Below are 24721 nucleotides of genomic sequence, written 5' to 3'. Positions count from 1 at the left end.
CACGGTTGTATATGGTACAACGCTATTTTATTTAAACTTACTATGTACAGTTTTGTCTTGATACTCTGCACGTGGGGATTCCCTGTTTGTGATTTTGTAACAGCTCTTGTCCGTGTCTTTGTCCCCAGACCTACTGACCACCAGGTGTCGTGCTCGTGCTTTTTATGTGGTTGGTGTTCTTGTGTGTGATTGGTTGTGGTGTTGTGTGCTCTGATTTGCCTGTTGGTGTGTCCATCATGATGTGTGTGTTTGAATATCATGACATCCCCCCTTTTTACAAAGATATGTGCCTACGTGGTAATAAATATGATCGCGTCGTGAGTGCATCTAAGAGTGTGTGTGTGTCGTGTACAGCATGTGCATATGACGGAACTATTTACATGGGGCGATGTCGGGTGCGTCACATGAACAAGGTTGTACCATAACATAACATGAATGCGAACGAGAAAAAAAAACTTGAACAGTTGTCCAGTCAGACGATATCTGGAACGATAAACAACAACAGGTTATCATGTAAAATTGTGTAACTTGTTAGACATATGAACGGTATTATGAGTCCAGTCTAATGGGCTTGTGACGAGTTCGGGTTGACCGCCTCAAGGGTGGATCAAGAACCACCGGCTGCTGTGCAGGCATGGCCATGGGTGGCGATGGAAAGGGCGTGATCTGCGGCAGCTCCACAAAGTCATCCTCGGAAGCCTGTTGAGGATCTGGCGTGTGCGTACTGTGTGGCTGTGAGCGTGGAAGTCGGCGAAAGGCGCGCCGATTGCGGCGACGCACTGAACCATCCGGCATGCGAACCAGGAACGAGCGGGGAGCCACATGTCGGAGGACTTCGGCCGGTGCTGACCAGCCACCATACGGTTGATGGACGCGTACTTTGTCTCCGGAGGACAGGGAGGCAGGTCCGTCGCTCGTGTGTCGTACCGACTTTTCTGGCGATCACGCTGCATTTATTTGTTCCGAAGAACCGTCTCATGGTCTGTTGTTGGTGCCAGGATGGAAGGTACCGTCGTCCTGAGGGAGCGACCCATTAGTAGCTGCGCTGGCGAGAGACCCGTGGATAGCGGGGCCGATCGATAGGCCAGCAAGGCGAGGTTAAAGTCCGATCCGGCAGCAGCCGCCTTGCACAGGAGCCGCTTGGCGATGTGGACGCCCTTTTCAGCCTTCCCGTTCGATTGTGGATGTAGAGGGCTGGATGTCACATGAGTGAAACCATATGCTGTGGCAAAGGACGACCATTCACGGCTGGCGAAACAGGGTCCATTGTCCGACATGACAGTCATTGGAATGCCATGGCGAGCAAATGTTTCCTTGCAGGCCCCAATGACTGCGGACGACGTCAGATCATGGAGAGGCATGACTTCCGGGTAGTTTGAGAAGTAGTCTATAATAACGATGTAATCTGTGCCGAGCGCATGAAATAGGTCAACACCCACCTTCGCCCAGGGGGACGTCACCATCTCGTATGGTAGAAGCGTCTCCGGAGGTTGCGCCGGCTGAAACCTCTGACAGGTTGTGCAATTGAGCACCATGTTGGCTATGTCTTCATTAATACCCGGCCAATATACCGCCTCTCGGGCCCTTCGTCTGCATTTTTCGACGCCCAAGTGGCCTTCGTGTAGTTGATTAAGAATCATCTGGCGCATGCTGTGCGGAATAACGATCCTGTCTAATTTCATAAGGACCCCGTCTATGTTGGTAAGGTCATCTCGCACATTATAAAACTGGGGGCACTGCCCTTTGAGCCACCCTTCCGTCATGTGACGCATCACTCGCTGCAGAAGGGGGTCAGTCGCCGTCTCTGCACGTATGTGGGCCAGACTAGGATCATCAGCTGGCAGATTTGCTGCTGTCAGAGTCACGTGTGCCTCAATTTGACGCACGAACCCCTCCGCATCTGGTGGTGTGCTCACTGCTCGGGAGAGCGTGTCCGCCACGATGAGATCCTTCCCCGGAGTGTAGATCAGTTCGAAATCATACCTCCTGAGTTTAAGTAAGATGCGCTGGAGGCGAGGGGTCATGTCGTTCAGGTCTTTGTTAATGATGTTGACCAGGGGGCGGTGGTCAGTTTCAACCGTAAATCGTGGCAGGCCATACACATAGTCGTGGAACTTGTCCAGTCCAGTTAACAAGCCCAGGCATTCTTTTTCTATTTGCGCGTAGCGCTGTTCGGTAGGGGTCATGGCTCGTGAAGCATATGCAACCGGGGCCCATGACGACGTGCTGTCTTTTTGCAGGAGTACCGCTCCAATACCAGATTGGCTGGCGGCTGTTGAGATCTTTGTAGGGCGAGTCGTGTCAAAGAACGCCAGCACTGGTGCCGTGATCAGTTTGTGCTTGAGCTCCTCCCATTCCAGCTGATGCGATTGGTGCCAGTTGAATTCTGTCGATTTTTTTACGAGATGGCGCATATTCGTTGTATGAGAAGCCAGGTTGGGAATGAACTTCCCAAGGAAGTTGACCATGCCCAGAAATCTTAGGACAGCCTTCTTGTCAGCCGGCCGTGGCATGGCTGTGATGGCGCTAACTTTGTCTGCATCGGGACGGACCCCTGATCGTGAGATGTGGTCCCCGAGGAATTTCAGCTCCATCTGGCCGAAGGCACACTTGGCGCGGTTGAGACGCAGGCCATTTTGTCGTATGCGGGTGAAGACACGTCGTAGACGGTGCATGTGTTCCTGCGGAGTGGTGGACCAAATGATGATATCGTCCACATATACACGTACCCCTTTGATGCCTTCCATCATCTGCTCCATAATGCGGTGGAAAACTTCAGATGCTGAAATGATGCCGAATGGCATCCGGTTGTAGCAGAATCTGCCAAAAAGGGTGTTGAATGTGCATAGTCTTCGGCTGGCCGGGTCCAATTGGATCTGCCAAAATCCTTTGGACGCATCCAATTTGGTGAATATTTTGGCTTGCGCCATCTCGCTGGTGAGGTCCTCTCGTTTCGGGATGGGATAGTGTTCCCGCATGATGTTGTTATTCAGATCTTTAGGATCTCTACATATGCGGAGCTCGCCAGAGGGCTTCTTTACACAGACCATGGAGCTGACCCATGGCGTGGGCTCCGTGACCCTGGATAGGACCCCTTTGTCCTGAAGATCCTGCAGTTGTAACTTGAGGCGGTCTTTGAGTGGCGCAGGAACCCTGCGAGGTGCGTGAACGACAGGGATGGCGTCCGGTTTGAGTCGAATCTTGTACGTGTATGGCAATGTCCCCATGCCTTCAAAAACCTCCTGGTTGTGAGCAAGGAGGGAATGGAGATTTGCGTGGAACTCAGCATCCGGGAAGTCGGATATCTCATCTGGAGAGAGAGACATAATGCGCTGTACCAGGTGAAGGACCTTACACGCCTGTGCGCCCAGTAACGAGTCTTTTGATGAGCCGACAACTTCGAAGGGGAGTGTGGCCATGTGCATCTTGTGAGTTATCTGTAGCTGGCAAGATCCTATGGACGGGATGACGTTCCCGTTATAGTCAACCATCTTGAGCCGGGATGGCGTGATGGGTGGTTTGACCTTCATGGCCTGGACTGCAGAATATGCAATCAGGTTGGCGGATGCGCCGGTGTCCAGACGGAAGGTGACGCGCGATCGGTTGACCGTCAGGGTGGCACACCACTCATCGGCTGGATTGATGGCATTGACCTTGTTGACATCGATGACGGAAACGCGGAAGGCATCCTGGTCATCTGCATCACTTAACTGGAAGTCTTGATGCGTGGGCTGGACGGTCCTGACTTGTCTGCGAGATTGTCGGGGATGTGCAGGATCCATGGGTTGAGCCGAACGACAGTGGGCAGCGTAGTGGCCCATCTTGCCACATCTGAGGCACTGTCTTTTTTTGCAGGACATTGCCCTTTTAAATGTACAGCTCCACAATTGGCGCACGTCATGACGTCACGGCGTTCGTTGCGCCACTGCGCATGCGCAGTGCGATCTTGCGGTGGGCGCGCCTGCGCAGTGCGTCCCTCGATGTGGCCGTTATTTTTGGCGCGCACCAGCGCGGGAGACCGCGAAAAGCGCAGGAAGCGGCCGCTGTCGTCCGGGCCGTGGGTCAGGAAGTAATCGACGGCCTGGATGCGTTCGGCGTCGTGGGCGGCCTGGCTTGCCGATTCGACGGCTGGGGACCCCCTCCGTACCAACTCGGACGCCTGAAATCGGGCAAAACGGCAGGTAGCATTTTCAACAAAGAACAAAGAACAAAGAAATGTACAGCACAGGAACAGGCCCTTCGGCCCTCCAAGCCCGTGCCGACCATACTGCCCGACTAAACTACAATCTTCTACACTTCCTGGGTCCGTATCCTTCTATTCCCATCCTATTCATATATTTGTCAAGATGCCCCTTAAATGTCCCTATCGTCCCTGCTTCCACTACCTCCTCCGGTAGCGAGTTCCAGGCACCCACTACCCTCTGCGTAAAAAACTTGCCTCGTACATCTACTCTAAACCTTGCCCCTCTCACCTTAAACCTATGCCCCCTAGTAATTGACCCCTCTACCCTGGGGAAAAGCCTCTGACTATCCACTCTGTCTATGCCCCTCATAATTTTGTATACCTCTATCAGGTCGCCCCTCAACCTCCTTCGTTCCAGTGAGAACAAACCGAGTTTATTCAATCGCTCCTCATAGCTTATGCCCTCCATACCAGGCAACATTCTGGTAAATCTCTTCTGCACCCTCTCTAAAGCCTCCACATCCTTCTGGTAGTGTGGCGACCAGAATTGAACACTATACTCCAAGTATGGCCTAACTAAGGTTCTATACAGCTGCAACATGACTTGCCAATTCTTATACTCAATGCCCCGGCCAATGAAGGCAAGCATGCCTCCTTTCGTGGAGGATACAGGCTTCCACAGCAGACGCTAAGGTGAGGCTTTTTATTTTAAGAAGCTGCTGGCGTAGGCCACTAGAGGCAACGCCAAAAACAATCTGGTCCCTGATCATGGACTCTGTGGTGGTGCCGTAACCGCAGGACTGCGCTAGAATTCGGAGGTGCGTCAAAAAGGGTTGAAAAAGCTCCTCCTTACATTGCAGGCGTTGCTGAAAGAGGTATCTTTCAAAACTTTCATTCACTTCAACCTTAAAGTGCTGGTCCAGTTTGAGGATGACCGTGTCATATTTGGATTGGTTTTCGCCTTCTTCGAAGTTCCTCGAGTTGAAGACGTCGAGGGCGTGCTGACCTGCGTAGAAGAGGAGCATTGCAATCTTTGTTTCATCCGAGGCACTCTGTTTTTCATTGGCACGGATGTACAGGTCAAATCGCTGCCTGAAGAGCTTCCAATTGGCACCTAGGTTCCCCGCGACTTGCAACGGCTGTGGTTTGTCGGTGCGGTCCATGTCCAGAATGGCAGGTTAGTTGGCAGGTATCGATCCACTCCTGTACCATGTGGCGTTGGGCGTTCTGACACACAGTTGAGCCAACACGGTTGTATATGGTACAACGCTATTTTATTTAATCTTACTATGTACAGTTTTGTCTTGATACTCTGCACGTGGGGATTCCCTGTTTGTGATTTTGTAACAGCTCTTGTCCGTGTCTTTGTCCCCAGACCTACTGACCACCAGGTGTCGTGCTCGTGCTTTTTATGTGGTTGGTGTTCTTGTGTGTGATTGGTTGTGGTGTTGTGTGCTCTGATTTGCCTGTTGGTGTGTCCATCATGATGTGTGTGTTTGAATATCATGACACCTGTGAACAACAAGAAAGCAGAGAGACACAATCACTTGGTTTGTACTGCCTTCAGGGCAGCTTGTTTACGCTTGAAGTTCATCACGGCCTGGGTGTCACTATCAAACAGGTTAAATGAGAGAAAGGATCATTCAGGATTTCAAACAGGGTGAGTAAAGTGTCACCAACCTATGAAAGTAAAATATTTGTACAAATCCCAAAAGACTCTAAGGGCAGAATCATCTCAGAAATTGTCAAATTCTTCTTTCGGGTCGGAAAAGTGACGTTTAGCCCGCTACCGTCAATGATGGCCTTTTCTGCCAATCTGTGTAGCACCTCAGGAAAAACTGAGAGGCCACAGGTTTCACGCCAAATCGCTGGCGGGAGGCTTCTGATTTGCCCGTCCAGTCATTACCTTGGCGTTTCAATGATCTGGGCATTGTATTTGGAGGCCGCACCTGCACACAGCAGCCACATTTCAGAATTTGCTGGAAGCACGGTGGCACAGTGGTTAACACTGCTGCCCACAGAGCCAGGGACCAGGTTCAATTCCGGCCTTGGGCTACTGTCTGTGTGGAGTTTGCATTTTTTCCCCATGTCTATGTGGATTTCCTCGAGGTGCTCCGGTTTCCTTCCACAGTCCAAAGTGGTTTGCCCCTTAAGTGTCCAAAGATGTACAGGGAGGTGGGGTTACGGAGATAGGGCAAGGGAATGAGACTAGGTGGGATGCTCTTTCAGAGGGGCAATGCAGACCCAGTGGGCTGAATGGCCTCCTTCTGCACTGAAGAAAGTTTATGGCTCAAAGTCGATTGAGTCATGTCCTGGCCATAACATTGGTGTTCCTTAGTTTAGGTATTAGTTTGGCAAGACCCCCACATCACATCTGCCCCCACACCACATGATTACGTGGCGACAGCTTTGGCTACTGTACTGCACCTGAGCTCTCCTCTCAAGCTCAGGCATTGTCCTAAAATTCATTTCAAGGTCTTGCGCTCAACTTGGCTATGGGATGCACTTGTCAATAAACACTTCAGCATAGAGCCAAGGACAAAGAGCTCTACCCTTGAGATGTGTGCCAGGGCCACCTTCCTAAGGGAATATTCCAGCTTGTTCAGTTGGACAATGGTACTGCTACACGAAAGCTGCCATTGAATTTGGAAATCTGTGTGCCAAAGGTTAAAGGCTGAGCATCAATCATTGGCACTTTCACACATAAGTGCTGCTTGAATGGGTGCAATTGCGTGACCAGCCTGACACTGAGCAGGTAATTTAAACTCAAGCTAAATGGTCTCAGCTGCAACAGGGTACTGACCTTTCATATAGTTTTTCATTATCCTTGCCCTTGTCTGCATCCTACCTCCATACGCACACCATGCAACCTCCCCCACCCCCATATCCCCAATTAATTTGAATCTTGAGTCCGTGCTGACTGTCTCCCCTAATGGCCCCCAACGCCCCCTCACCACCACACTGAAGCCCATGCCCCAGGCTTCTCTTTCCTTCCCACTCGCCAGCCCTTCAAACACACCTATGGCCCTGCACCAAAAGGCAGCCTTGAAAGCGTTGCTGTGACTTGCCTGTGACCCTCCCCTCCCCCACCTCCATCCTACAGATGTGGAGCTTCTCCATAAGCGCTTCACGAACTTTGAGTGAACTCACCTCCGAACTCCCCTTCGAGCTCTGCTCACCAATCATCGACATGGGTACCACCATTACACTACCCACCAGTTACGGGGTACATACTCGTGCGACTCGGTCAACGTTGTTTACCTCATACGCTGCAGGAAAGGACGTCCCGAAGCGTGGTACATTGGCGAGAACATGCAGACGCTGCGATAACGAATGAACGGACATCGCGCAACAATCACCAGGCAGGAATGTTCCTTCCAGTCGGGGAACACTTCAGCAGTCAAGGGCATTCAGCCTCTGATCTTCAAGTAAGCATTCTTCAAGGCGGCCTTCAGGACACCCGACAACGCAGAATTGCCGGGCAGAAACTGATAGCCACACACATGAGTACGGCCTCAACTGAGACCGTGGATTCATATCGCATTACATTCACCACACACCATCTGGCCTAGGCTTGCAAATTCCTACCAACTGTCCTGGCTTGAGACAATTCACACCTCTTTAATCTGTGATTATCCCTCTCTCCAGTCACTCCATCTGAATCGGTAAAGACTGAATTACGTGCAAAGACTCACATTCAAAGTATCGTCTTGCATCACTGACTTTGTCTATTTCTGTGTTTCTGGAACCCACCTCTTCATTCACTTGAGGAAGCAGCTGAGTTCCGAAAGCTAGTGATTCCAAACAAACCTGTTGGACTTTAACCTGTTAGACTTCTTACTCTGCCCACCCCAGTTCAATGCCGGCATCTCCACATCATGCTCACCACGTTTGAGCCTTTTGAAACGATTCGGACATCGCGTCACTCTGACATCACGGCGCTTTATTTGATGTGGGGATATGATTCTGCCCCATGGAGCCGATAATGATGTGCCGGAAGGCATGTCGAAGGCCTTCTCATGATATTTCCACTGGCGCCGCGAAACAAGCTTGCTGCGGACAGGAGCGGAAAATCCCCGCCGAAGAAAGTTTCGCGTTTCAGATCTGGTCTGAGATGGATAGGTCCCTGTTATCAGAATGGGGGAGGGACGGGAAATCAAAGCAAGACTTTTGCCAGGATTGGATTGCAACAATGTTGACCTTCTGTGATGTCACCTTCCAGGTTGGAGAGGTGAGGCTGGGTGCTTCTTGGAGCCATCCCTGGTGTACAGAACATCCCGGTGTTAGCTTACTCTTCTTCTCAAAGATCGTCGACAGGTAAGCAGAGCATTTGAATTCTCAGGTATGAAGAACTGTCTTTATCAGATCAACCAATTCATCTCCTAAAATCCCGACAGTGCAGAAGGAGGCCATTTGGCCCTTCGAATCCTGGCCGACCCGCTGAAAGAGTACCCTACGTAGGCCCACTCACCCGCCCTGTAACCACATAACCCCACCTAACCGATGGACATTGCGGGCAATTTACCATGACTAATCCACCTAAACTGCAGATCTTTGGACAGTGGACGGAAGCTGGACCACCCGGAGGAAACCCACGCAGACACGGGGAGAAAGCACCAATTCTACACAGGCAGACGTCCGAGGCTGGAATTGAACCTGGATCCCTGGCGCTGTGAGGCAGCAGTGTTAACCATTGTGCCACCGTGCCGCCCACCTGTCTTCCTTTTTCCCAGACACATTAAGACACAGGTGCTTTTCAATTTATTTATTTTATTTCAGTTCTTTTTTCCTGCATGACTTGCCATAGATCCAGCTGAGACCAATGAGTTCCAGCAGAGCTGTTATCATGAGAATCCATCCAGTGCAGTAATAATCCACTAGGTATAACCTGTAAACCCCAGCCTAAAATTAAATCAGAATTTGAAAAATGTTACATGACAAAACCATCACATTTAAATATTTTTAATAGTTTTATTGTGAGACTGAAGGAATATGAAACAAATTACGCTTTTACTCAATTGCAAAACACCCAATTCTAGCCTTTCTCTTCAATTTGTCCTCATTCTGTTCAGCTTTGAAATCAGCCAGGTTTATGTGCTCTGTACCCCCATGTCGCACGAGGCTTTGATAACAGGAGTATGCCAACACCGGGATGTGCTGTACCCCAGGGATGTCTCCAGGAAGCACCCAGCCTCACCTCTCCGATCTGGGAGGTGACAGCAGAGAATGTCAGCATGGTTTCAATCCAATCCAGTGCAGAACATAAACTTCATAGAACTTCATAGAATTTACAGTGCAGAAGGAGGCTATTCAGCCCATCGAGTCTGCACTGGCTCTTGGGAAGAGCACCCTACCCAAGCCCACACCATGTCCCCATAACCCAGTAACCCCACCCAACACTAAGGGCAATTTTTGGACATTAAGGGCAATTTAGCATGGCCAATCCACCTAACCTGCACATCTTTGGACTGTGGGAGGAAACCGGAGCACCCGGAGGAAACCCACGCACACACGAGGAGAACGTGCAGACTCCGCACAGACAATGACACAAGGCGGGAATCGAACCTGGGACCCTAGAGCTGTGAAGCAATTGTGCTAACCACTATGCTACCGTGCTGCCCTACACATGGCAAGTAGAACATCACATGGAAAAATATGGACGTTATTTTACTTTGCTATGAAAACCAGAAATAGAATAGAATCATAGGGTCCCTATGTTGTAGAAGGAGGCCTTTTGACCCATCGGGTCTGCACGGACCCTCCAAAAGAGCATTCTAAACCAGGCCCACACTCCAGCCCTATCTAACCCCATACATAATATGCGCATCCCTGGATATTAACAGGCAATTTAGCATGGCCAATCCACCAAGCCTGCACATCTTTGGATTATGGGAGGACACCGGAGCACCCAGAAGAAAACTACATTGACATGTGGTGAACGCGCAAACTTCACACAGACAGTCATCTAAGGCCAGAATTGGACCCGGGTCCCTGGCACTGTGAGGCAGTAGTGCTAACCACTGAGCCACCGTGCCGCCCAATGCGGGGTGAAGTCTCAGCTGGTAGGATTTTCCGTTCCACCAGTAGTGCACCCTGCCCGCAGGTTACCGGTGGTGTGGGGTGGTTACAATGGGAAATGCCATTGAGCAGCGGTGAAACGGATAATCCCGTTTCCAGCGGTGGCTCGCCATTGAGAACCATTCTGTTGAGGAGGTGGAGAATTCACCCTGCGGAGTTTATGAAATGGTGAAAGATTGGGAAGTGCTGATGTCCAAATGGACCTGGGAGTTCTTGAGCATGAGCCATTGAAAGCGAATATACAGGCACAGCAAACAATTAAGAAGACAAATGGTACACTGGCCTTTATTGCAAGGGTATTTGAGTACAGTAAAAAGATGGCCTACTGCAATTGTATACAGCCTTGGTGAGACCACACCTGGAGTGTTGTGTACAGTTTGGTCTCCTTATCTGAGAAAATAGATACTTACCATAGAGGGAGTGTAACAGAGGTTCACCAGAGAGCCTCACCAGAGGATGGAGGGGTTGTCCTATGAGGAAATATTGAGGAGACAGGGCCTGTATTCTCTAGAGATTAGAAGAATGAGTGATAACTTCATTGAAACTTACAAAATTCTTACAAGGCTCAACAGGGTAGATTGAAGAAGGATGTTTCCCCTGGCTGGAGGGGTCTAGAACCAGGGGACACATAAGGGGCAGGTCAATTAGGACTGAGCTGAGGAGGAATTTCTTCAGTCAGAGGGCGGCCAATCTTTAGTCTGTGGAGGCTCAGTCATGTTCAAGACCGGTCAGCACAGTAGCATAGTGGTTAGCACAGTTGCTTCACAGCTCCAGGGTCCCAGGTTCAATTCCTGGCTTGGGTCACTGTCTGTGCGAAGTCTGCACATTCTCCCCGTGTCTGCGTGGGTCTCCTCCGGGTGCTCCGGTTTCCTCCCACAATCCAAACATGTGCAGGTTAGGTAGACTGGCCATGCTAAATTGCCCTTAGTGTCCAAAAAGGTTGTGTGGGGTTACTGTGTTAAGTGGATAGGGTGAAGGTGTGGGCTTGGGTAGGGACTCTTTCTGAGGGCTGGTGCAGACTCGATGGGCCGAATGGCCTCCATCTGCACTGTAAATTCTATGATAAGCCAAATCGATAGATTTCTGAATATTGAAGACATCAAGAGTACTGGGATTGTGCAGGAAAATTATATTGAAGTAGAAAGTCGGCCATGATCTAGTTGAATGGCTGGGAAGGGTCGAGTGGGCAAAAAGTCTGCTTATGTTCCTATTTCCGATGCTCCTAGGCCAAGCTCGCACTGGGACAGAAATATACAAACTGGTCACCCCAACACTGAAAGCGAAGGTTCCAAAAAATCCTGCTGATTGAAAAGGTAGACATTGTAAATCTGATTTGCTGGGTGTTATAATCGCTGCTTTTCATCTCTTTAACCAGAGTTTGTATTTATTTACAGCAGATGGGGAAAGGTAAGTCAGTCCCACACCATTAGTCAAAAATGGAAGGGTGCTTTTCAAATTGGAGGGCTGTGACTAGTGGTGTCCCGCAGGAATCAGTGCTGGGATCTTTGCTGTTCGTAGTATATATAAATGATTTGGAGGAAAATGTAACTGGTCTGATTAGTAAGTTTGCATACGACACAAAGGTTGGTGGAATTACGGATAGCGATGAGGACTGTCAGAGGATACAGCAGGATTTCGATTGTTTGGAGACTTGGGCAGAGAGATGGCAGATGGAGTTTAATCCGGACAAATGTGAGGTAATGCATTTTTGAAGGTCTAATGCAGGTAGGGAATATGCAGTGAATGGTAGAATCCTCAAGAGTATTGAAAGTCAGAGAGATCTAGGTGTACAGGTCCACAGGTCACTGAAAGGGGCAACACAGGTGGAGAAGGTAGTCAAGAAGGCATACGGCATGCTTGCATTGAGTATAAGAATTGGCAAGTCATGTTGCAGCTGTATAGAACCTTAGTTAGGCCACACTTGGAGTAGTGTTCAATTCTGGTTGCCACATTACCAGAAGGATGTCGAGGCTTTAGAGAGGATGCAGAAGAGATTTACCAGGATCTTGCCTGGTATGGAGGGTATGGAGGGCATTAGCTATGAGGAGTGGTTGAATAAACTCGGTTTGTTCTCACTGGAACGACTGTGGTTGAGGGGTGACCTGATAGAGGTCTACAAAATTATGAGGGGCATAGACAGAGTGGATAGTCAGAGGCTTTTTCCCAGGGTAGAGGGGTCAATTACTCGGGGGCATAGGTTTAAGGTGCAAGGGCAAGGTTTAGAGGAGGTGTCCGAGGCAAGTTTTTTACACAGAGGGTCGTGGGTGCCTGGAACTCGCTACCGGAGGAGGTGGTGGAAGCAGGGACGATTGTGACATTTAAGGGGCATCTTGACAAATACATGAATAGGATGGGAATAGAGGGATACGGACCCAGGAAGTGTAGAAGATTTTAGTTTAGGCGGGCAGCATGGTCAGCACGGGCTTGCAGGGCCGAAGGGCCTGTTCCTGTGCTGTACTTTTCTTTGTTCTTTGTTCTTTGTTCTAATATTATATAAGTGGAAAAGCTTCAGTGGCAGCACACTTCGTTTTTCAGGAAGCGGGACGTCGCCGACAGCGGGATTCTCTGTTCCCGCCATCCGCCAATGGGATTTCCCAATGTGGCCACCCCACACCCAGGGAAACCCACGAGCATGGCTGTGCTGCCGGCGGAACGCAGAGTCCCACCGGCAGAGACTCCCACAGAAGGTCTTACTGTGCCACTGAATTCTGTGCGTTTTCTCACGTGACAAAAGCTCAAAAGCAATGTACCTGTGATACATACAGAAGACCAAAGAAATAAAACAACAAGCAAACTCCAGTTATCAGATGAAGACGTTTTGTTTGGAGAAACTTCGGGAACCGATCCAGCAGGATGGTTATAATTGTTTCTGATGAAAGAAAATGTTACAATGGATCAGTGCTTAATTAATTAATAATTAATTGATTAATAATTTACACAGCCGCAGAGAAAGCTCATCTGATGGTTTCTTGATTCGTAATGTTAAAACACCACATTCGATAAAATATGTATAATCGTTTGAATATTGGTTTATGTAAATACTTGCATCCTCACGGGATGTGATGTCATAGCACATGGTCTAATCAGTTTTCCATAGTCAGGATCACATGGAAGCATGAAGAAATCTCCCAATACATTTCTCTACCTTTCGAATGTTTGTATTACACATTGATACTACACATCCCATCATTGAGGGGGCCAAATACTTGCAGACCAGGTGAGTAGATGAGGACAGTTTCCTCTACCATATGTTCTGAAGAAGATTCATATTGCACTTGAAGCATTAACTCAGTTCTTCACTCCATAGATTCTCCCAGGCCTGATATGTTTTTCCAGTTTTTTCTGTTTTTATTCCTCTATCCAATTGTCTCCTCTCTGAAACATGCATTTGACCTAGTCCCACTCCTGATGCTCTGGTATTATGGAAAGTTTTAGAGAGGAATGCATAATTATGGTCCTCAGACATCAAAGACAAAATTTTAACCTTAAAAAGCGATGGGCTTGCCGCAGGTCGGGTCAATAAAGTCCCATAAAAATGTTTCCTGGTCAAAAAAAGCCCCCAACCCACTCATTTTTGGCTTTAACTGAGCCAAGAAGGTGGGCGAGCAGTAAACACACTCCAAGGACCAGGTTGATCATTTGAATAACGTCACAAGACTACGTCAATGGCGTTCAGCTTTAGCCCCATGGAAATTCAACAGTTAGACCCTCGGGGAGGATTTGGTGGATGCAGAAGCCTCCCATGGTTGGGCATCTCCCAGCAATCTTCCCACCAAGGCCTCTAATCCCATTATGAAGACTGCAGACCCACTACCTCCCAACACAAGCTTCCGCCTCCAATTTCAATTTACCCCAGCCTCCACCAACCACCACTCCTCAAGTCTGTGATATCTTCTCATCTCAGGCCCACAACACCAACCCAACCTCTCCACAACCAGGATCAGTAAACCGTCCAATCTCCCACTGGCTCCAGATCCACTGGAACAACCAGTATCTCAGTTGAAATACATCACCCTCAGTAGCACAGGTTTACCTGCCCCTAGGGTCGTCACCAACCATTTCTTTGCCCAAAGAGAGGACCAGCCCATCAATATTTTGTTTCCTCTTGTGGGGGAGACTAGAACTAAGGGAGTTGAAGAATAAGATGACCTGGAGCTTCCAGTGTCATTGTGGAGAGAACCGTCCCAGAAGATTTGGAAACCGAGCCAAAAGTCCATTGACTTTCGATGACACCAGATTATCCTGGCAGTGGACAGGTGCAGAAAATCCTGCCCGATGTCTCCCTTCTAGCAAGGAGATAAGGAGTAAAGTTTTGTCTCAGATGGTCATTTGTCTCTTTCCCGGAAAGCAGTGGAGGCTAGGCCACTGAATTTATTTAAGGATGAGTTCAATTGAGGAGGGAGGGGTCAGGAAAGTGGAGTTGGAACCACAGCCAGATCTACTGTGATCTTATTGAATGGTGGAGGAGGCACAAAGGGCCGAATGGCTTGCTCCTCTATTTATGGCATGTTGGTGTCACTGGTTAGGCCAGCATTTATTACCCATTTCTAATCGCCTCTGAGAAGATGGCGGTGAGATGCCTTCTTGATGCCTTCTTAAACTGCTGCTTCCGAGGTGTAGGTATATCTGCAGTGCTGTGAGGGAAGGAGTTCCAGTAACTTGACATAGCGACAGTGAAATAACGGCCATGTATTTCCAAGTCAGGATGGTGAGTGGCTCAGAGGGGAACTTTCAGGTGGTAGTGTTCCCATGTGTCTGCTGCATTTGTCCTTCTAGATGGTAGTGGTCATGTTTGGAAGGTGCTGTCTAAGGAACCTTGGTGAATTCCTGCAGTGCATCATGTAGATGGTACACACTGTCAAATTAAGCCCCATGTATCTTCTGAGGTTTATTCATTGAAAGCTTTTAATTCTATCCACTGTTTAGGTTTTGGTGTATCAATGATGGAGGGTTTGAATGCTTGTGGAAGAGGAGCAATCAAGCAGGCTGCTTTGTCCTGGATGGTGTCGAACGTTGTGAGGGCACAAAAATTTTGCTGCTGTCACAACAGATCACATGACATTCCACCAGCAGGCAGTACTACTTCAATACATAATACCACCAACGAATACTGACAGCAGTGTGTACCATCTACAAGATGCACTGCAGGAACTCACCAAGGTTCCTTAGGCAGCACCTTCCAAACAAACAACCACTACCATCTACAAGGACAAGGGTAGCAGATACCTGGAAACATCACTACATAAAGTTCCCCTCCAACTCACTCACTGAAAATATATTGCCTTCCGTTCACTGTCATTGGGTCAAGATCCTGAAACTCCCTCCCGAACAGCTCACTGGGTGTGCCGACTCCACATAGACTGTGGCGGTTCAAGAAGGCCTTTTGAAGGATCAGTAGGGATGGACAATAAATGCTGGCCTAGCCTGTGATGCCCAAATCCCATAAATAAATATTTTTTAAATTCTCTCCCTGTGTGATAAACATAATTTAGCATAATTTCCTTTGCTATAAGTAGACAGAAAATATTAAAATAAAGCAATGCAATTCTTACCCAAATCTGCAAACTGAGTATCAAGTTCCACAGTGACCAGCATGAGGAAAAATAAGGTGGACAAGAAAGGTGCAAATGGCAACTGTGCAAGAGCCTCTGGGTAGACAATGAAAACCAAACCGAAACCTAAGCAGTGGATAGAATTGAAAGCATACAATGATTAAAGCTCAGAAGAGACATGGGGCTGAATTTGACAGAACACCCTTGCATCGCACCAGGGTTAGGAGTTGGGTGGGGGGGCAGGGTTTGGGGAGGGGAATGGGAGGGGGGGGGTGCATCCTGATGGCTGCCCTGCAGCCGGCAGTTGTGTAGTCCCAGCAGCACCAACTGGGAGCCGCGGCCTGTGCTAGAACTGGGCAGCACGGTGGCACAGTGGTTAGCACTGCTGCCTCACAGCGCGAGGGACCTCGGTTCAATTCTGGGTGCTTGTATGAAGTTTGCATGTTCTCCCCTTTGGATTTCCTCCAGGTGTCCCGGATTCCTCCCACAGTCCAAAGATGTGCAGATTTGGTGATTATTGTGCCTGTACACTGGAACTTGTTCATGTCAGAGAGATAGTTCAAATAACCCTGGTTCATAGTTTGAGCAGTTCTACTTTACCTGACTGTGCAACCTTTGAAACGGGCTGGTCTTGTACATGGGCGATGTGGCCAAGGACAGAGAAGGTGGCAAATCCAGAAAGCACACTTGTAGCACAGTTAATAACACAGATAATAATGGTGTCTCGGTAACTGTTGTTGTGGAATTTGTTATAGGATGACAATGCTGTTAAAGTGCCCCAGCCCACTGCAAGAGAATAGAAAATTTGTGTTGCAGCATCTTTCCAGACCTGGGGAATAGAAAAAAAAGTAGCTAGCAGTGAGAAATATTGCACAAAATTGTTCAACAGGTAAAAAAATAACACTAACCATCAGAACCAAGGGGCTAGTGTTGTGTATGGTGAACTGGCTGCATAAAGCTCCCTCTGGTCAATAGCCTGTTACTGTACCTTTATCTCAGGATTCGTTGGTTTCTTACTTGCGATGATGATCTTTTGTTCATCCCATTTGTTTACATGATAGCTCCTTACAAAAGTTTAATAAGATCAAGGCACAGCTGGAGCTATCCTCTGAGATGCTTCATACTCAACTCCTCCTAGCTTGTGGCATCAGTGTGACAGAGTTCCTTCTGCACACGTTCAGTGCTTATCATTAGAATTAACCCTTTACTCTACATTTCCCCATGCTTTATCCCCATATTATCATTTGCACATTCTCCCACACCTTCACCCAAAGTCTCTTCCCTGAAGGGGAAGGCCGATTTGGTGCTTTCACCAATCTTCCTGAATGAGCGCAGAGCTCCTTCTGCAAGTAGACGGGAATCCTGTTGCTCTGAAGTCAGTTTGTGGGGCTCGTCACTCTTGGTTTCCCTAATTTCTTCCTCGCCCTGCCCCTTTTTGGTGGTTCGCCAGACTTAACAGCAGGAGTAGATGCGGCCTGCTGTGATTCCCACCCTGCGACCTGGGTCCCTGTTGGTGGGCGTCTTCTGGGTTGACTGGGCTTGGATGGGCCCGGCTACTGCTTGGGCATCCCAGGTGACGTTGTGCCACCCGTTCTGCTCGGTGCCCACCAGATGCCCCAGGGACAGGAGGGGGGATTCCGGGAATTTGCAGTTTTCCGGCAACTCCTCTGTGGAAGTAATCGGCAGGGGCTCCATCACGTCCACATCTCTCGGGGTGCCAAATGGCCCCCTTCTTATTCCATGGGACCCATGGGGGTGTGAGCGGAGCTATCCTCTGAGGCTCCCCCGCCATCTGGCACAGCCAGTCCTGGAGGCCCGCTCTGGTCTCGGCCAGGCTCTGCATGCTTGTGGCCGTGGAGCAGAGAGTGGACCATCTCCGTCTGGCATTGACTGTGCCACCACCTTCTGGGTTTATGTCACATCAGCCAGTGAATGCGCCATTTCCCTCTGGGACTGCGCCACTTCCCTCTGCGTCAGCCAGTGCCTGGGCCGATTTCCAAGTGGCTCTGGCACATGGTTGTCTGTGAGGCTGCAACCCTATCCTGGGCCATAGCTAGGGTCTGAACATGGTGATCTACAACCAAAACCGTCGCCCCCAATGCCTCCACCGCAGGCGCCACCCGTGCAGTGTTGGCCTATGTGGCACGTATGGGACTCCTCCAACTGCACCCGCAGGTACTGGATGCTCGCCGACAACCCCTCATGTGGTCCCTGGCTCTGTAAATGCACCTCCACAAATGATGAGATGCCCGTTCCAGAAGACCGAAAACTGTCTGGGCGGCAGCTAGTCCCTGGGGTTGGCCCACCCTTGGACTGTCCACCCCCTCAGGAGTTCCTATCTCCATCTACTGTACTGGGTCAGCTGTGGTGCACACCAGAAGATGTTCAGGAACCGATTCACTAAAGTGCCCAACCGAAGATGGTGGAGGATGTTGGAGACAGCTGTGATGGAAAGTCAGTGTCATCACCGGACTCGAGCTCCGGCATGTCTTGGGTCTCAGGTTGAGGGCTGGCATCCAAGCTGTTCTCAACGTCACTACTCGGCTCATGGGGACTGGCTGGAGACAGGGGACACCGGACGGACCCGCCCCATCTCCAGCAGGTCCTGCAAGAAGCAAGAAAAGATGCAGGTTAGACCGTGGGCTTGGGGGGGGGGGGGGGGGGGCTGCAGGTGGTGGGGGTGAGGGGGGGAGTGAGGGTGGTGTGTGGGAGGGGTGAGAGTGGGAGTGAGGGTGAGTCTAGTGATGAGGGTGGTGTGGGGGTGAGGGTGAGTGTGGGATATGTCTGTACAGATCAATGTATATAGTTGTCTGTCAATGCACATAGTTATTTGGAGGATTTCTGACCAGCAGGGGGCATTAAAGATACATCACATGACTCGAGAGACAGGCGAGTTGTTGGTAAGACATACAACAGGATAGTCGTACCTAGAGTAGCTCCAGGAGAATTCACTGCATTGATTTAGTAGCCTTTCTCTGTATTATCTGTGCTATCTTCCCATTTGTTTGTTAATAAATCATCTTTCTAGTTGAACAACTATATGTTCTGGGTACATCATTACAACGGATGGATCACAGAACACAACATGGTACAGGAGTGCAAAATGCTTAAAGGTAACAACGGAGAAGGCAGGGCAAAATAGGCTGAAGAACAAAAAGAGACGATTCTTCCGCCGATCTGGTGGACTACGTCCATCTGCAACTCAACGCTACAAACGACGGTGAAGTTAGAGATGGAAGGTTTAAAGGCACACCACCAGTTTCAGGTCTCTCGTAAACTGGATGAAACTGCCGCATGTCCAAGCAGCAGTTTAGACACCATGTTGCAGCCCTTGGCCTGCAGGTGTAGTCTGTTGAGAGGCATATTATGTTGCTGCTCACAATAGCACTAGAAACATATATAGCACAATACCTTCACCTTCGACAGCGAAGACAAAAGCAAAAGTATCTAGACTTTGATCTTTGATCGGCATTGTTCTCCGAAGAAAAAGTAATCATTTGAAAGTTAGATATTTTGTACGCATTCACTAAAAGCAGATGAATCTGTTGATTCTTCTGTTACCAACTTGCGATTAAAGGCGCACTCAACATATTACATATTGGTGTCAAACGGGCAGAAGATGCCAGTGCCATAAGCACTGTGACGTAGTCAAAAAAGAAACATGGTCTCAGTGCGGGTGGTCACCTTGGGTGCACTGTGACACAGTCAAAATGAAACGTGGTCGCAGCGCGGGTGGTCACCTTGGGTGCACTGTGACACAGTCAAAATGAAACGTGGTCGCAGCGCGGGTGGCCTTCTTGAGCGGCCGTCCAGATCCGCTATTTTGTACCAGCAATGCGGCAGTCGAAATTTGCAGCGACGATGTCTCGCACTTGGAAAAATCTGCTACAAGTGAGGCAGAACAGGTCGCTTTGCCAGGCGATATTCCGCACGTCCAACGGTTGACCAATCGGGACGGTTTAGTGTGGATAATTGGATATTCATCGACGACCTAGCTGCTGTGAACATGATGATAACGGAGGGCACGAATAGTCCGTCCTGCCAAGGCATCAATTTTTTTTCCACCATTTGCTGAAACAGTGATGAGGATGCATAGGCCATAGAAGATAGATGGACGATTCCTCTATTCATTAATGACATGCTAATCAAATGCAAGCTCGACACGGGAACGAAGGCCTATCTGATCATGTTACCAGGGTCAAAACGACTGGAAATCAAGCCAAAAATGGCCCGAAAATCAGTGCTGCTGAAGGACTATAATGGTCATCAAATCACAATGTTAGGAGAATGTGAGCTCGCAGTGACTGTCAAGGACAGGGCGTGCATGGTCATATTCTCCATGGCGGAGCCTGAGCACGATTCACTCATAGGAGTGGAGCCGTGTGAAGAACCTGGGCTCATTCAGAGGGTGTACACTGCAAAAGGCATGGCACCTTGCCAACATGCATCTGTAGAATCCATAATAAAGGACTTTCCAGAGGTATTTCAATGCTTTGGCACTTGACGATTTACGTACCGCATCCAGTTGAAGAAGAATGCGGAGCTAGTCGTGCACACACTGAGACATATATCTGCCCCGCTAAAGGACAAACTGAAGGCCGAATGATACAGAATTACACAGAATGACAGATCTAGAAGTTATCTGACTGAGTTAACTTTATAATATGTGTTAAAAACGATTGGATCACAGAACGCAACATGGTACCCGGTGTGCAGAACGCTTAAAGATAGCAACAGAGAAGGCAGGACAAAATAGGCTGAAAAACAATAAGAGACAAAGTTGACCTACAACCAGCAGGCGGTGTTAGCGATCCATCACGTGACTCGAGATGCAGGCGAGTTGGTTGTAAGACGTACAACAGGATAGTCACACTTAGAATAGCTCCAGGAGAATTCACTGAATTCATTTAGTAGGCTTTGTCTATATTATAGTTCCTGTATTATCTTTCCACATGTGTGTTAATATATTATCTTTCTAGTTAAACAACTAAATGTTCTGTGTACATCATTGTGACCATCTAAAATGGCATCCAGCAAAAGTGGTCAAAGGTATGGACAAGCAGAATGCAGGAGCAGATCAAATACATCTACAGAAAAAGGCTTTGCAGACTTCAAACGATTTCACAGGTTGATGTGAATAACATTAGTAAAGGGCTATCTCCAGGCCACCAACAGGATCAATACAATTGTCCTGTTCACCACAATTAATAATAATAAACCTTTTATTGTTACAAGTAGGCTTGCATTAACTCTGCAATGAAGTTACTGTGAAAAGCCCTTAGTCACCACATTCCGGCACCTGTTCGGATACACAGAGGGAGAATTCAGAATTCTCAGCTGGTACGGGAATTGAACCCGTACTGCTGGCTCCAGTCACAAATTACAAACCAGCTGTCTAACCCATTGAGCTAAACCAGCTTTGCACTCGTTTACCAGACACAGCGGCACCTAACTTCCTTATTTGTAAAGCTTACATGCATTCAACACCTTCAAGTATGGCCACTGAGTGCCCACTCCAAAATTGATGCGACAGCCCCTAATTGGACTTGATTATTCTGGTTGATCGAGCACTGATCAATTGATCGACAAATGACCCAGAGACCGCCCACCAAAAGAGTCACAAAATTCAAACAACATAAAAGTTACTGCACGGATCCATTCTTTCCCTTAAGCAGCAGTAACAATGATGACTTCCACCGGGCGACAAAGGAGACCATTCGCACTACCAACAGAAGGAAGACCAGAGCCAGAAGAGAACAAGATTGATAACCAACTAACAGAGACTACTGCGACTACAGATAACAGGCCTGTATCTGCCTACACTTGTCCGTCACTGCCAAGTTAAGTTAAGATCTTGGAACTATTGTGTAACCCATGATTCGGAGTGTGTGATTGGATAACCATAACCATTGTGTGCACGTGAATAAATATTGTTCTGTTTTATAACCTGAGTCTTATAGCCATTTGTCCACCGTATATGGGTTAAGACACACTGTGGTTTAGAAAGGGCAACATCATTACAACGGTTGGATCACAGAAAACAACAGTGAGGGTGATAGGGGTTGAGAGTGGGGGTGGTGTGGGGGTGAGAGTGGTGTGGAGGGTGAGCGTGATGGTGAGGTTGGTGTGAGGCTGGTTGGGGGCGGGGGGGGTTGATACATGTGTCATGGGGGAACCGCAACTCAACAGGGTCTCACCTCCTCGCCCGTGGCTGAACTCCACCCTGGTGACCTCCCTTTCCTCCGGGCCACCAAGCATGCCCAGGTCCCTCTGCTCTGCCTCGGTCAGGGTCCGCAGGTCTGGTGGTCCCCCTCCAGTCTTTTACCACCCCTGGCGGTTGTTGGCAGCTAATTCTTGTGGGGGGGGGGGGGGGGGAGGGGTGGTGAAGGGGGGAGCAAACAGAAAAAGACAGTGGGTGGCCTCAGTGGTGCTGACATGTGGTGCAGGGTGGGGATTAGCCAACCCTCTGTATGGGAAGGGGGTAGGGTCATGGGTGTGTGTGGCAGGAGAAGGTGCCAGGGTCACAGTGCTGCCAACTCACCCTGGCCACCTTGAGGAGGTTGTGCAGTTTTTTCTGGCACTGCTGGCCACCTCTGCCACCTGCGCCCAGAAACGATGAATGGTAGCGGCTGGCAGCCACCTTCCCAGGCCGGGTAAAGGCTCAACTATCTCTCCTCCACCAAGTCCAGGTGCGTCTCCAGCTCAGCGTCAGTCAGCATGGAGCTGCTCTCCTTGCTGCCATCTTGTTGGTTGAGGTGGTGTGTGTGTGGGGAGTGAAGTGTGTATATGCAGCTGCAACTTGTCGGCCTCCTGAGTGTCAATCCTGAAACTGGTGAATCCGGCATCGTTTCTCATTGGAATCGATTGTGTTCCACGTGCTAGCTCTTTAGCAGTAGCAGAATTGGTCCAGGTGCGGCGCCAGTTTCGCTATCGTGGAACTCCATGAATTCTGCGCCGGCATCAACAGTTAGTCTCAGAAACGGAGAATCCCGTCCCTGGAATGTTCTGATGAAGTAACAGAAAGGGTCGACGAGGATAAATTGTTGTTCTGGTAACATGGACTTTCAGAAGGCATTCGACAGAATGCCACACAACAGACTTATGAGAAATTATAAAAGGACAGCAGCAACATGGAAACAAAATTGGCTGATTAATAAGAAGCAGAGAGCAGGGTCTGGCTTAGCACAGTGGGCTAAACAGCTGGCTTGCAATTCAGAACAATGCCAGCAGCGCGGGTTCAATTCCTGTACCAGCCTCCCCGAACAGGCGCCGACATGTGGCGACTAGTGGCTTTTCGCAGTAACTTAATTGAAGCCTACATGTGTCAATAAGCGATTAATGTAATGGTCAATGGTTATGTTTCAGGCTGGAGGGAGGTTTATTGTGGTATTGTTGCCCTTGAGTTGGTGTTGGAACCCTTGCTTTTCCTGATATGTATTAATGGTCTAGATCTTAATGTGCACAGGACAATTCCAAAGTTTGCAAATGATCCAAAACTTGGAAGTATTGTAAATTGTAAAGAGGACAGTGTAGAACTTCAAAACGACAAGAGACAAGTTGGTGGAGTGGGTAGATGTGTGGCAGATGAAATTCAGTATGAAGTGTGAGGTGATGAATTTTGTTGGAAAGATCATGAAGAGACAAAATAAAATAGGGGGTACAATTATTAAGGAGGGTCGGAAAAAAGAGACCTGGGTGTATAAGTTCAAACATCATTGAAGGTGGTCGGACAGGTGGAGGGAACAGTTAATAAACATACTGAACAGTATTCTCCGTCGGCGGAATCCTCCGGTCTGCTGGCAGGGCACCCCATTGGCCGGCTGCAGGAACAAAGAATCCCCCTGCCGGTGGGGGAGTGCCGCGCAGGAAAACGCAGCTGGCTAACCGGAGAATCCCGCCAACTATATTCTGCACTTTATTAACAGGGGCACAGAGTAAACGAACAAGTGTGTTATTCTGAGCTCATACAAAATAGTAGTCTCAGCCTGAATATTGTGCACATTTCTAGGCGACATGCCAGAGGAAGGATGTGAATGCACTGGAGGAAGTGCAGAAGAGGTTTACAAGAATAGTTCCGGGATGAGAAACTTCAGATATGAGGATAAATTGGTGAGGTTGGGACTGTTGTCCTTGGTGAGAAGAATCTTCAAAGGAGATTTGATAAAGATGTTGAAAATCACGAGGGGGCTGGACAGAGTAGATAGGGAGAAACTGGTTCCACTCGTAAAATTATCAAGAACAAGAAGGCACAGATTTAAAGTGATTTGCAAATGAAGCAAACATGATGTGAGAAAAACCTTTTTCACACAGCGAGTGGTTCGGGTCTGGAATGCACTGCCTGGAAGTGTGGGGGATGCAGTTTCAATTGAGGCATTCAAGTGGGCATTAGATGTTTCGATTCAAATAATCATTGTGCAGAGGTACTGGGGAGAAGGCAGGGGAATGTTTGGAGAATTGGTATAGACATGCTGGGCCCAATTACCCCCTTCTGCACCATAACAATTCTATGATGCTGTGACTTCAGCTGGGCATTCCTTCCGCTTTTGTACTTTCTACCCTCCCCAGCAGCGATAGTAGGAAATGGCATTTGGCACCCTTTCAAGCCATTTCCATGGTTGCTGTCACACTATATTTTCAGTTTTACAATGGGCAAACTAAAAACCTTTATTGGGCTGGTTTTTCTTTGCAGCATACACACTGTCACTCAGTAACCTCTATTCTTGTACTGAGAGCAGCAACAGGGAAAAACCTTTCAGTATAAAATAAAGGTTCATATCTAAACTGTCGCAAAAGCTGTACCAAATTAAAGATTTGTGTGTGATGTTCTTGGTGGCTGGCCTGTTTTATATTACAAGAACACTTGTGGCTAAAGCTATAAATGATTTATTAGCATTAACTGTGGGTCAGA

At 48.7% G+C, this 24721-nt stretch overlaps 1 protein-coding gene across 1 annotated transcript in view; it reads right to left on the bottom strand.

Annotated features, from left to right (window-relative positions):
- The window catches only part of LOC140418102 (sodium- and chloride-dependent neutral and basic amino acid transporter B(0+)-like), a 92042-nt gene that overhangs the window by 14477 nt on the left and 52844 nt on the right, over positions 1-24721 (bottom strand). The window contains exons 8-11 of the mRNA XM_072501521.1: positions 16414-16642; positions 15814-15939; positions 13012-13130; positions 8986-9085 (exon numbers count right to left, since the gene is read on the bottom strand). Of these exons, the coding sequence (XP_072357622.1) occupies positions 8986-9085; positions 13012-13130; positions 15814-15939; positions 16414-16642 (574 nt within the window). The remainder of the gene's footprint in view (positions 1-8985; positions 9086-13011; positions 13131-15813; positions 15940-16413; positions 16643-24721) is intronic.

This window comes from Scyliorhinus torazame, chromosome 5, assembly GCF_047496885.1.
Source record: "Scyliorhinus torazame isolate Kashiwa2021f chromosome 5, sScyTor2.1, whole genome shotgun sequence".
Taxonomy (NCBI): domain Eukaryota; kingdom Metazoa; phylum Chordata; class Chondrichthyes; order Carcharhiniformes; family Scyliorhinidae; genus Scyliorhinus; species Scyliorhinus torazame.
This window is presented reverse-complemented; position numbering and strand designations above follow the sequence as displayed.